The sequence below is a fragment of the Balaenoptera acutorostrata genome, chromosome 15 (genome assembly GCF_949987535.1).
Source record: "Balaenoptera acutorostrata chromosome 15, mBalAcu1.1, whole genome shotgun sequence".
Classification (NCBI taxonomy): domain Eukaryota; kingdom Metazoa; phylum Chordata; class Mammalia; order Artiodactyla; family Balaenopteridae; genus Balaenoptera; species Balaenoptera acutorostrata.
In genome coordinates, this window is record NC_080078.1 from 23,843,039 (window position 1) to 23,857,339 (window position 14,301).

Consider the following 14,301-nt stretch of genomic DNA (forward strand, 5'->3'; position numbering starts at 1 on the left):
TGCTCCCCAGCAAGAGAAGCCACCGCAATGAGAAGCCCATGCGCAATGAAGAGTAGCCCCCGCTCGCAGCAATGAAGACCCAACGCAGCCAAAAATAAATAAATAAAATAAATTAAAACTTGCTAAGAAAAAAAAAAGAAATAAATGTGCTAAACACCACTGCAGGGTTACAAATCAGATATATCCAGAATGTGGGAACTACTACAAGATAAAAGACCTGGTTTCTCCAACAATAAATGGCAAGAGAAGCGGGAAGTGTGAACAGCTATAGATTGAAAGAAACATAAAAGACACATCAACCAAATGCAACATGTGACACTTTTTCAGATTTTGACTTGAGTAATCCTGCTGTAAAAAGACACTTCATGGGACAATTGGGGAAATTTGACCATTGACTGACTATAAGATTATAGTAAGGAATTATTAAATTTTCTTTTACGTGTGATGATTGGTACCATGGTTATGTTTTTTAAAAGTGTGTATCTCTCAAGCATATAGAAGAGTCTACAGATAAAATGATATAAAGGCTAGGATTTTGCTTGAAAATAATCCAGAGATTTACAGCAAAGGGATAGTGTAGAGGACATAAGGGTATGCAAAGGTTAATGGTTGTCAGGGCTAGGTGGTGGGAACGTTCATTGTACTATTCTCTATTTTGGACTATGTTTGAAAATTTCCATTACAAAATGTTGAAAAGGAGGGGAGAATAACAAAGGGATCCAATGGGACTTACGTTAATGATCTGTTCATGGAGCAGTCTGATCATAATCTTCCTTCCCTCTGTGATCTGCCAGTAAAGGTAAGTGATGATTCTGGAAGAGAAGAAAAGAAAGAATGGCAGACACTCTCTCCAATGCTTTACAGGCTCCGAATCTCAGCTGGTACAGAGGAACTGTTATATTTGCTTGCAAATGGATTTTGGCCCAGCCAGTGTTCCTGCAAAGTTGTATCTGGGTGAGTTAGAGGTTAAATACATTATAGCAATGGTTCTCACCATTCTACATGTAAATCACCTGAGAGGTGGAGAAAAGATTCATGCCATGGCCCCTCCTCAGATCAATTATTTGAGGTTTTTTTGAGCACAAGGCCAGACATCAGTATTTCTTCTTCTTTTTATAGCTTTACTGAGGCATAGTTTACACGTTATAAAAGGTACTCAGTTTAAGTGTAGTTCACTGAGTTTTAGTCAATTTATACAGTTGTGCAAACTTTACCCCAATCTAGCTTTATTTTTATTTTTTATTGAGATATAATTGACGTATAACTTTGCGTAAGTTTAAGGTGTACAACTGTGTTGATTTGACACATTTATATATTGCAATATGATTACCACCATAGTGTCAGCTAACACCCCTATCATGTCACATAATTATTATTTTTTTGTGCTGAAAACATTTAACAGTTTTTTATTTTATTTTATTTCATTTCATTTTATTTTATTTTGCCATGCCACACAGCTGGCGGGATCTCAGTTCCCTGACCAGGGATTGAACCCAGGCCACAGCAGTTAAAGCCCAGAATCCAAACCACTAGGCCACCAGGGAACTCCCTAACAGTATTTTTTAAATGCACATGATTCTAATGTGCAGCCAGAGTTTGTGAACCTGGACAGTGCTATTCAAACTTCATTGCGATACAGACTTCCTGGGATTTTGTTAAAATGCAGATGCTGATGCTGGAGGTCTGGGGTAGGGCCAGAGAGTCTGCATTTCTAACAAGTGCTCCAGTGAATTAGATGTTTGGAGGAGGAAGGCACTAGAAAACTCCCATTTTAATTAAGGGGGCCAATGGCAACCCAGAGTTGGGAGGGAGGGCATGACCAAGAGCCGGGAGACCTAGGTTCTAGCCCCCTCTGCAACTAACAGGCTCTGCAACCTGGAAACTATCTCTGCAAGTCAGCCCTTCTCTGTAAGTCTTATCACTTCCATCTGTAAAATTGAGGGGTCACTCGACAATCAACTGGTTCCACTAGTCTGTGCTGTTGAGTTGTGTCTCTCTACCAGAGGAGCTGCAATCTCTAATGCCATCAGGACTGGGCTTCTAAAGAGGGGCAGCCATCAGCCGACCAGCTGTTCATGCAGGAAAATGGGCCCAGTCTTGGCAGATCTTCCACTTTTTCACAAGAAGTCAGAAATCTTTTTTTAATTTAAAAATGAAAGTACACTAACCCACATATCAATAGCACCCAACCGACTTTAACATAATCACAGCCTCAGAAAGAATCACACAATAATTTTCCTAAGCACTCTCATATCCAGTTTTTTCTTTTTGTTTTCGTGTTATTTCTTAAGAGGGAGCAGAGCAGGTATTGCTTTCTTCGTAAAACAGACCCCCCCAAAAAGGATAAGAAGATATTAAATAACTTTTAGAAAAATTCAAGGGCAGAGTCGGGATGACCCAGAACACTGAGCCCCACTGTAGCCTTTGCCTTCCCACCAAACACCCCTCGGCTGACCACATGACGTGTTGATGAGGTATTTCCCCTCCCCTAATTTTCCAAGGGGCCCCATTTACAACACAATGAGGGTGAGGATGAAGAAGAAGTGCACGCTTCCGACGAGGTTCTGGTAGATCCAAACAACCCACAGGCAGCTGGGCTTTTCACTCAGGGTGTCAATCCATTTGTAGATGGACTTAATGAAGACGCACAGACCTCGAAACGGGCCACAGTCAGCTGAAGGTTTCAATCTGATAAAACAAGGGACAGAGAAGCATCTCTAGTGCCAGACTCAGGTATAGTTTATTCCAGAATAGCCCAGTCGTTTCTGGGCTCTGAACATGGAACCAGCAATTCTTACCTGCTCCACCCACATCCCCCTGCAAAGGAAACCCTCTCGCTCATAGCCCCAGCTGGTGTGTTTTGTTTTCATGACCTGCATTCCAAGGACCAGCTCTTGGACAGGGGTATCACCTGATCCAACCGTAACCAATCCAAAGACCAGGCAGAGACCTCAGTGGTATCCTGGCACAAAGAAATGAACTGGGACGATCAGACTCTCTTCCTTAGGAACTTGAACTAAGAAATACAAAGGTGGGAGGCTGTAATCTAGGGAAGCTGGAGTTGCGGTAATAACGGCCACATGAAGTCAGTTGTTGTGAACAAGCAGAAACTAGAAGGCAAAAAGGAACTGGTTAGGAAGAGAGAAAAGACAGTAAGCACGGCGAGAGAGTCAAGGACATCACAGAACAGAGACGCCTGCCCTGAAGCCGCTGAGATCCTCATGGCTCCAGTTCCACGAGCATCCTAAAAATCAACTCCCTTGCTGTGTGTTCGGTTGCTCATTCATTCTACAAAGGTTTACTGCCCTTGTACTGAGGCAGGAGATAGATGGGCTCCAGGTTAGACATTTATAGCCAGTTTCCTTTCTATACTTCCAGATAGAGAGAACAACAGGAACAGGGTAAATAGCTGGACTTTGTCTCCAGTGGACACTTTAACAGTAATGGCAGGGACAGAGAGGGGCTGAGTCCTGCCCAGATAAAAGATAAAGAGAACACGTATTTCTCATTCTTGAGGTCAAGGAGACCTCCCTGACTACATATGCGCAGAAAGGCTCCTTGGGGTTAAAAAGGAGGGGGCACCACCCCATAATAGGTGATGCCAAGCCTCCCACAGTCCTCTGCGCTGGAATCCATCTTGGCTAAAAGTTGTGCACGCATGTTGGGGAGGGCCCTAGGGCAGGTCAGGTGTGGAAAAAGAAACCAGGTAATTGGCCAAAGGTAAACAAAGACCTGGAAGAACTGCCCTATGTCAATGATTTAACCACTCTTGACCACGCTCCTCCTCATTAGGGAGGACACCCACACCCTTTTCTCTCCACGTGTGTATCTCTGCCTTGCTTTTGTCTTAAATTAAAAAAAACGTTTCCCTGTGTGCTCGCCCACTTGCTGTGCTGTGTCTCTAATAATAAACTTTGTACCTGTTTTTACAGTTTTTCCCTCCTTGAAATATTCTTGCTTTCAAACGGGGCAAGAGCCAGGGGAACTTTGCTTCTAGCCTCTAGCCCTCGCTGGTCTAGCAGCTAGGATTCCTGGTTTTCAGCCAGGCTACCCAGGTTCAAGTCCTGGGCAGGGAACTAAGATCCTGCTTCAAGCCAACGCTCACTGCTGTCTCCTCGAGATCAGTACCAGGCTCTGTGCTAGACACTAAGCCCTGGAGAGTCCACAGTAAACAAGACAGACATGATACCTGCCCTCCCAGGTTCTGGTGGGAAAGATGGTCAAGCAATGAGTATGCAATTAAACAAAGATTCAAAGGCATTTCTGACATGAACTAGGGAACGAACAAAGGAAACCACCCTGAGAGAGAGAGAGAGGAGAGGGGTGCTGACAGAAGACGAGGCTGGTGGTGAAAGTCAGGTCTTCAAGAGGACTTTTGAGATGAGGGTGGAAGGAAGGCCGCCAAGCAAAGGGACTGAGGAGAGCACTTCGAAAAGGTAACCCCATCCCACGTGAGGAGAGGCTCTCAGGGTCCCAGCAGCAGACTCAGAGCCTTGAGGCTGGAGTAGGACGGCACCATGGTGGGTGAGGTTGGAGAGGTAAGAGCGAGCCTGACCAGACAGGGCCTTTCAGTTCATTAGAGGAAGTTCTGTTCTGCATGTGGAGAGCTGCCTTCTCCCCAGCTGGGAAGCTGCAGAACTTGGAGGAAGTAAGGAAGCTGTGCCGTCAAGACTGGGCACCTGGCGGGTGGTGACCCAACTTGGATATACTGCCTCCCTTGGTTGTAGCATCTGTTGGTTACCAAGGCAACTTGGGTTAAACACTGAATTAAGCATGTCTTTTTATTCTGACCTGTGACATCTAGGGCCTTACTGATCCTGGAGAGACTGCCTTTCCCAGGGCTAGCCTACAAAGCATGCCTTTCATATGCAAACCTGAGCCCCCATCCCACCTCCATCTCCCCTCTCAAGCGCTCACACTCTGGGCCCTGTTCCTCTGCCCCCCATCACCCCAGGGCCACATACCAGCCAACTCCAGAGGGTCCCTATACCCCAGAGCCTGCTGAGATGATTCAAACTCACCCCTCCTAAGCCTGCTAACCCTGCCTTTCCCTCTCCTCCCCACCGAAACCACAATAAAGACTTTTGACCATGTTGACTGCTCTCTCCCTCTGCCTCTGACGGACCCTGGTGCCTCCCCATGTGGCCCCCATGGTGTGATGTGCTCCCTCCCTTTGGGGTCTGTGAATATAGCAAGTTATTTTTTCAGTGGCAGTCGTCTCCTGATCTGTTGGCCTCACCATACCTGAAGAATGATAAAACCTACATTTTAAAACACGCACCCACCCACAAGGCTGCCATCTCCTACCTCCAGATGGTGATGGCCAGGGTGCACAGGGCCCCGGTGAAGGACGGGAAAAAGAGCAAAAAGATGAAGAGAGTCATCATCTGTGAGGCCTGCCAGGCTTTGCTCAGAGGCTGGAAATTCATCATCAGGCTGATCTGAAGAAAGAGAGGCAGTCACCTCCCTTCTGTAGCCGGAGAAGCAGGCCAGAGGGACCCCAGCCAGACACCAGCCCCCTGACACCTTTCCCAGCCCCCCCACCCCACCCACTTCCAGCCACCACTGGGTCACATGGGACTGAGCAAAGCCAATTGGTTCCACCTTCAGACTGACTCACATTTTTGACGTAAAACATGATGAAGAGAGTAATCATTTGGATTAAGGGCAGCAGAGGGCAGAAGAAGATTCCAATCCTATGAGAGAAAGGGGATGAGTGTCAGAGATCAGGGGAGACACAGGGAATCCGTGTGGAAGGCAGGGAAAGAGGGTGTTATGGGCTGAATTCTGTCCCTCCAAAACTCATATGTTGAAGTCCTAACCCGCAGTACCTCAGAATGCTACTGTATTTGGAGGTAAGGCCTTTAAAGAGATAATTAAGGTAAAATGAGGCCACTAACCTCATGTGGGCCCTAACAGACTCATACAGAGGGAAGAAGACCACGTGAGGGCACCGTTAGAAGGCACCATCTACAGGCCAAGGACAGAGGTCTCAGGAGAAACCAACCCTGCCAACACCTTGATCTTGGATTTCCAGCCTCCAGAATTGTGAGAAAATAAATTTGTGTGGTTTAAGCCACCCGGTTTGTGACACTTTGTTATAGCCACCCTAGAAAACTCATACAGAGGGAGACTGATTCCAACACAGCAAACCAGGCAAATCCCACCATACCCAGTATCCACAGCTCTGGAAAAGAGATTTTGCAGAGAACGCTACCCACACAGCCATTAATTAAACCACCAGATGGCCTTCAGCCAGCCCTAACCCAGGTGTCCCAAATGTGGGATGTGAACTCCTCCTCCGCCTTTGGCATTCAAGAAGGCCTGAGGTCCTGCAGGGACAGGCATTAAACTGCATCGAGTTACAAATGACAGGCATTAAACTGCATCGAGTTACTCAGCTCTCCCCAGTGCTTCTGAGGCCAAAGAAAAAAAAAATCTCAGTTTGGTGCTAGAATGTCTTTAAGTCCTAACGCTTGCCAACCTCCATTTTTTTTTTAAAAAGAAGCAGTCTTTAGACTGAGAGCCTTGACAGACAGCAGCATCTAGCTAGAATTTAATGACTTTTTGTGATGGGATTGATTTTATTTTTCAAATTAATTGCAATTTCTGTCAAATGATATGATTTTCCATTGATGATGATAAAATAAAGACTCATTAAAAATATATTTAAATTTTAAAAAGGTAAACAATTTAAAAGAAAATATTAAGTCAAAAACAGTACAGGTGATAGATAGATATACCCAAAAAATAGGCAGGCTGGTGTACAAAAGACTAAAGTTTGGGAAACATTTTCCTCACCTCATTTTCTACCATCATCTCTAACGTACACTCAATCTCTGTCATTCTATTATCTTCTTTTAAAGCTCATCATCAAAGGCAATATTCTCCTAAAACCCACAGAGATTAAATCTATAATTGCCACAGAGAAAGGAAAAGATATGTGTGTTTCCGATTGTGCTTATTTATGATTTATTAACAAAAACCTTAAAGGCCCAGAAGTAATAATGAGCATCTCATTGTAAGCTTCCCTGCCTCGAAGCTAACACTTCCCTTGGGAATCTCTGTCAAATGGTCAATAGTATGAGGGCTCAGGCTCTAGGATTCAAAAACCTGGATACTGAATCAGATGACTTACCCACATTACTTATTAAACAACAAAAAAGTTGAGTGCTCATAAGTACCATACGATCCAGCGATTCCACTGCTGTGTATATATCAAAAAAGAATTGAAAACAGGGTCTCAAAGATATATCTGTACACCCATATTCATAGTAGAATTATTCACAATAGCTGAAAAGCATAAGTAACCCTGGTGTCCACTGGCAGATGAATGGATTAACAAAATGTGGTACATACACGTAATGGAATATTATTCAACCTTAAAAAGGAAGGAAATTCTAACTAACACATGCTGTATGGATGAATCTGGAGGACATTATGCTAAGTGAAATAAATGAGTCACAAAAAGATAAATTCTATATGAGTCCACTTATATGAAGTATCTAGACTAGTCAAACTCAAAGAAACAGAAAGTAGAATGCTGGTTGCCAGGGGCTGGAGGGGAGAGGGAATGGGGAGTTGTTGTTTAATGGGTACAGAGTTTCAATTTTGCAAGGTGAAAAAGTTCTGGAGATTGGTTACACAACAATGTGAATGTACTCAACATTACTGAACTGTACACTTACCAATGGTTAAGATGGTAAATTTTATGTTATGTGTTTTTTACTACAATTTTTAAAACAGAGCCCTTAAGGATAACAACAGCCATATAATATCCCTACTTACAAACATTTCTAAATCAGTTACTCGCTAAGCACTCAATGCGTACATTTTCTCATTTAATCCTTACCACAACCCCATGAAGTAGGTACGAGCATCGCCCCCATTTACAGATTAGAAAACTAAGGTTTAGAGAGAGTTTAATTTATTTGCCCAACGGCATCCTGTTCATTGAGATAATGTGAGTAAAAGGCCTTTGTAAACTGCCCGGTTGCCAGTGGGTGACCTGGCAGTGTGCAAATGCATCACCTAAACTACACAAAGAAAAAATCCTCACCACCTCCAAAAATAAATTCACTGACGTTAGTGAGTTATCTGCAGATAGCCAGATCACCCGGGGCAACTTTAAAGAGTTGGAAAATAAAGCACTTTACAGTTGTATGGCATATTGGAGATTGCAAAGCAGTTTTCTTGTATCATCTGATTTAATCCTCAACACAATTCAAAGGCAGCTATTATTATGTGCATTTGACAGTTGAGGAGACTGAGGCTCAGAGAAGCTCAGTGACCTCAGTGAGTAGAAGAGCCAGCCCCAGAATCCAAGTTTATCCAACTCCAAATCCCCTACTTTCAGATTAGCAACCCCCCAAAAGATGGAACCTGGCAATGTAACATGCCATGCAGAATTCTGGTATTAGCTACATCATGTTAAAATAAATAAATAAAAATAGTCACTGGCTATTGGTTTGAGTTTCTAGGTGAGCTTGTCAAAAATTTGATGCAACTAGCTGGCTATCCTCAAAACACACATGCATGCTCACACACACATGCACACACACACATGCACGTGTACGCATGCGCTATTGCCAAAATTGAGGTGGCAAACCCCAAAGGCTACAGAGGTCCCACCAGAGCCCCACCACCAGGGAGTGAAGCAGATCAAATGTAAGGCAACCTTCTCTGCCTTTATTTTCCCAGTTCTGTTGAGATATCAATACAAAGTAAAGTTTTCTACCATAAGAAAACTGACAGCATAAGGGCAACAAGAAATGGCAAATCAATACTGGGGAGACAATTGTTCAAGGTGGGGTCTGCAGCAAACTGGAACCACTCACCCCAGTTCAAGGCCCAGACAATTGTTACCATAATGGGAGATGATCTAGATCTTTCCTTTTTTGACCAGAAGCCAGAAATGTTAAATTTTATGTGAAATCTCCTGATTCTTAAATACTGCTGGTTAAATCAAATTTTTTAGAGAAAGCACTGCATCGGACAAGCAAAACACACTTGCAGGCTGGATATGGCACTGGGCCCTCCAGGTTAGGAATCCCTGCTCTATGTTGATTCTTGGCTGAAGTCCTCATAAAGGAAAAGAACAGTCTGGGACATGAATTCATGGTTCTCAGACTGGCTGGATTTGGTATCACCTGTGCAGCTTTGAAAAACAACAGATTCTGGGCGTTGCCACCAAAACTCCAAGTCCACAGTCAGGCGGGAGTCGCTGGGCAAGCCAAAGATTGTCAAAACTTACCACACCAGAGTTTGTGAGTAGATCAGTTCTAGGACATTCCTGGCAATGTCAAACTCCTGTAAGCCAAGACTTGGGATAAGCCGCATCCCAATGATTCTGTGAAAATGTAATGAGTTTAGTACCCAAACCATCAACTCCCTCCTTCAAAAGATTCCTCACAATCGACACAGGAGGACAAATCCTCACCAGTTTGGAATAAAGTCATAAGTTCCCTTGCAAATTTCTGAAAATCCCAAGTATGAGCATGGTTTTGAAGAAATAATTGAGGGAAAATGGAATTAACACAATGCATTCGAATGGAGGTACTGCTCAAGTGGTTCCGAAAAATTCTAGAGAACATTATGTAAATTATCCCAACTACTATTTAAACAAATAATTAATTATGAATTTAAAATAGGTATTATTTAAATGAGATAATTATTTAAATTATCCCAACTATTATCTTGTTTATACCACCTTTTGCTTGTTAAACCTTTTTTTTCAGGGACCAAACTCGGCATTCTCAACCCAAATAAACTGAAAATTTTTCAGCTTTCAGTTACTGCTATTGAGTTAATGGTGTTTCCCTGTTTTCTAAATCCACAAGGAGGAACCCTACGTCCCCATTTATTCTGAAGAAACTTGAGACCACTTTGATTTTTTTCTTACGGAGGAACTGCCAGTAAAAAACTGTTGTAAAAAATAAACAAAACGACAACAACAACAAAAAACTTCTCACCTTTATGTCCAGACCCTGGACAGAGGCTGAACGAAAAGTGAGTTTGGGCAAACTGAGTGAGGACATTTGGCTTTCAACCTACCCACTGAGGAAGGAATCAGTATTGTGCCATGCCATCTTATCACTAGGGCAACTTGCAAAAGTAAGTAAATGTCTATTAGGCATGAGATGCTCATAATATTATTATAAAATAAATGAATAAATAAAAGAGGACCACACATGGGCCAATGAGGACATTGCCCTAATCCTGCACACCTGGAGTCTAAAATAAAAATTAGTGCATTAATTAAATTCAATGAAAGCAATGAGATAAATCTATAAGTACAGGCATGGAAGGATGACAAGGCGTACTGACAGAATTAGTAAGAGCAAACTCCATTAGCGATTTTGCAGTGTGACCCCATTTTTGTCTTTGAAAATTATATAGTATACACACACACAAAGCAGTGCATAGACAAATCTGGAGAAATATACATAGACTAGAATATTAAAATGGTCTGTTGTGGATAAGATTTCAAATGACTCTGTTTCTGTGTTTAATTTCTAGAACTTTCTCAGAAGATTGCATAGGGCCTATTGAACTAAATGAACCTTGACAACAGAACTGTCAGGTCAAGATGAAATTTCAGTTAATTCAGAAGAAAATAATATTTCAAAGGACAATAGGCAGACTTAGAACAACGTACGCAGACTTAGAACAACGTACACTTAGAGTACAGAAGGGACCCACACTTACTGCTCAGCCAGGACTATGGCTCTGGTTACAACGTCAGGTATAATTACTCGAGACAGACAAATATTTACCTCCTCAGGAACTCCCCCAGGAAGGAATCAGCTAAAGAGAACACAAAATCCATCAGAAGGAGCCGGTAGATTTCTTGGCCAATGAGCGTTTCCCAACACTGGAAAGCAAACAAGATTTGGGATGTGGGAGGAGGCAGCGGTCTCCACATAGTTCCCATCTGTTCCTGGCCCCCTGTGCTCATAAGAATGTGGCTGGTGGCTTAGTTTGACTGAGTCTTTGCGTGCCCAGAAAAGCAGACCCACTCTCAACAGAAATGCACCTTTAGGGTGAATTTGTTTTCAAGAATGTTTATTCTCGGGCTTCCCTGGTGGCGCAGTGGTTGAGAGTCTGCCTGCTAATGCAGGGAACGCGGGTTCGCGCCCTGGTCTGGGAGGATCCCACATGCCGCGGAGCGACTAGGCCCCTAGCCACAACTGCTGAGCCTGCGCATCTGGAGCCTGTGCTCCGCAACAAGAGAGGCTGCGACAGTGAGAGGCCCGTGCACCGCGATGAAGAGTGGCCCCCGCTTGCCACAACTAGAGAAAGCCCTAGCACAGAAACGAAGACCCAACATAGCAATCAATCAATCAATCTTTAAAAAAAAAAAAAAAAAAAGGAATTATGGTACAAAAATATCATGGGGAAAAAGTAAAAGTCCTTGTGAAATAAATAACTCCTTGGGAACCCTTAAAAAAAAAAAAAAAGAATGTTTATTCTCTTCCTGTGCTCCTTCTTCCCCCATTAAGGCTTGCCATCCTCAGGTACCCAAACTTTCCCTTCTCACTAGCTCTCCCCTTTAACACTTTTCTTCTTTGTCCTATGCCCTCTGGATCCCGTTTCTCAGCCAAGGAGAGCAGGAGGTGTCAATGGCTAATAATGCCTCCACTCCTTTTGCTTATTAACCTTATGAAAAACCAATTAATATCTTCTTGTTTAAGAAAGTGGCCTAGAGGTTTAGCAGACTAGCACAAACGGGAAGGTTGAATTAATCAGCTTATGAAAATGGTGGTTAGTTACCTCTGTAGGAAGTCAGTGCTATGAGCTGATGGATTGGGAGCTTTTAGATTTGGCTGAATGAGGAAAGTTTCAGGTATACAGCCCAAGGATGGATGGAAGAATGGATGGATGATTAGATGAATAGATGGACAAGTAGATGGACAGATGGATGGAAAAATAACATGATATCTGCTCTAATATCATAAGCAGAAGCTCTTGAGAAACTCACTTCCTCCCTGGTGGTCAAAGGCAAACTTAAGGCAAAACAGCATGGAAATCTCACCTCATCACCAGACACGGCCACAGTGTTGAGCCAATAGTGACAAAGAATTCCAATGATTGGTAATTTCACCAAGATGTTTCTAAAAAACAGCAGCAAAAACAACTACCATTACCCTCCACGGCAGTCATTAGTGCTGTTTGCCAATATTTCCTTTGGGGCATATGGTAGGATGGAAATTCCTGCCCCCCTGTGGTTGAGTGGGTCTATATCGCTAGATCTGGCAAATGAGTTGTGAGCAGAAACGATGTATGTCATTTTGTGTCACTTCTAGACTAGAGCATTTAAATGCCAGTGAGACTCTTCAAGACTTACTGTCTTCCCTCTGGAATGACAATCAGAAGTATTTGAGATGGTTGCTGCAATCTCAGCCTGGATCCCTGAGTGACTAACATGAGCAGAAATCCCCTGCCAATCCACAATGGGCATGTAGCATGGACAAGAAATAAACATTTGTATTCTAGACCACTGAGAGTTTGAGGCGGGGGATGTTTGTTACCACAGTTTAACCTCATTTATTCCGACTGATACACCTTCTTTTGGGTATCTCCAAATTACCTGATTTCATTTCTCACTGTAATAGTAGTACATATACATACTATTCATCAGGTGCTACCGTGGACAGTAAACATGCTAAGCACTTTATCAAATCATCCCTCTTAATCTTTACAACTCTATCATAGGGTAGATAGTATATTATGCCTATCTTACCGATGAGGAAACAGAAACGTAGAGAGATGAAATAACTTGTATGAGATCACACTATTTGTTTAGGGTCATGGCAAAGGTTCAAACCGAGGACCATCTGATTTAACAGCCTGAGGTCTTAAACCCAGTCACTTTGCCTAAATCAATGCCTTCTGGTTTTAAGAAGTCTTCAGCATTGGTGTGCCAAGAATCATGCACAACTAGACCAGTGATTCTCAAAGTGTGGTCCCCAGACCAGCAGTAGCATCTGTAAACTTGTTAGAAAGTCACATTTTCTGGCCCCAACCCGGATCTGCTGAATCAGAAACTCTGGGGTTGGGGCCCAGCAATCCTTCCAGGTAATTCTGGTGCACGCTAAAAGTTGAGAACCATTGCACTAGACAACATTGTGAAGAAAGGAACAGGATCCGTCTTTTTCAACTCCAGATCCCAAACCTCTTACCCAGTGCTTAGCCTATAGTAGACCCTCAATAGCTACTAGATTAACACCTTAGTATACAGTGATACTGTGATTTATAATAAGAAATATGTATTTGGTCTTCTTTCCCTTTTCTGGCACTGAGCTCCTAAAGCCGTTGGAATTTCCTAAATGAGGAGAGCTATCAAGGTGCCTTTTGTTATATTAATGAAGTGACTGTTGGGAAGCCCCGAGGTCTATTAAGGTTAGGGGCTGGTTGCCATGACAACCAATCCTGTGATTAGAGGGTCTGAACTCAGCTTGCCTATCTCAGACTCCAGGGAGGGGAGAGGGGCTGGAGTTGAGTTCAACCACCAGTGGCCAATCATTTAATCAATCATGTCTATGTAATGAAGCCTCCGTAAAAACCCAAAAGGAGGGGGTTCAGAGAGCTTCCGGATGGGTGACAGGACAATATTTGGAGAGAGTGGAAATCTCTGAGAGGGCAAGGAATCTCCGCACCCCTTCCCCATACCTTGCCCTACATACCTCTTCTACCTGGCTGTCCCTGAGTTATATCCTTTCATAATAAAGCAGTAATCTAGTAAGTAAAGTGTTTCTCTGAATTATGTGGGCCGCTCTAGCAAACTAATCAAACCTGAGGAGAAGTTCATTGGAACCTCCGATCTCTAGCTAGTCGGTCAGAAGCCCAGGTGACAACATGGATCTGTGACTGGCATCTGAAGTAGGGGTGGGGGCAGTGTTGTGGGACTGAGCCCTTACCTTGTGGGATCTGACGCTATCTCCAGGTAGATAGTGTCAGAGTTGAATTAAACTATACGACACCAACTGATAGTGGAGAATGGTTTAGTGATGTGGGAAAACCCCACACATCAGAATTGGTGTCAGAACATATACATTTACTGCAGTATAACTCCAGGTTAAACTAGAAAACACACTCTTTTAAGCCAAGAGAAGCTTATCATAGGTCAGAATGATTGTCTATTTCTGAGCTTTCTCGTTTTCTCTGCGTGTAGAGAAGATTTTAAATATTTTATGAAGCAATACATAGGGCTAATATATATTAAAAGATAATGAATCTCTCTTGGGATCAGAAAAATGCAAATTAGATAAAGGGATTAGATCAAAATGACACACTGAGCAT

General features: G+C 43.1%; 1 protein-coding gene across 1 annotated transcript in view; it reads right to left on the minus strand.

The window, feature by feature from the left end:
• TMC5 (transmembrane channel like 5) overlaps positions 1-14,301 on the minus strand; it is a 57,883-nt gene that overhangs the window by 2,035 nt on the left and 41,547 nt on the right. Inside the window, exons 12-18 of the mRNA XM_007188317.3 lie at positions 12,035-12,113; positions 10,776-10,873; positions 9,254-9,349; positions 5,621-5,696; positions 5,308-5,441; positions 2,515-2,688; positions 734-812 (exon numbers count right to left, since the gene is read on the minus strand). Of these exons, the coding sequence (XP_007188379.2) occupies positions 734-812; positions 2,515-2,688; positions 5,308-5,441; positions 5,621-5,696; positions 9,254-9,349; positions 10,776-10,873; positions 12,035-12,113 (736 nt within the window). The remainder of the gene's footprint in view (positions 1-733; positions 813-2,514; positions 2,689-5,307; positions 5,442-5,620; positions 5,697-9,253; positions 9,350-10,775; positions 10,874-12,034; positions 12,114-14,301) is intronic.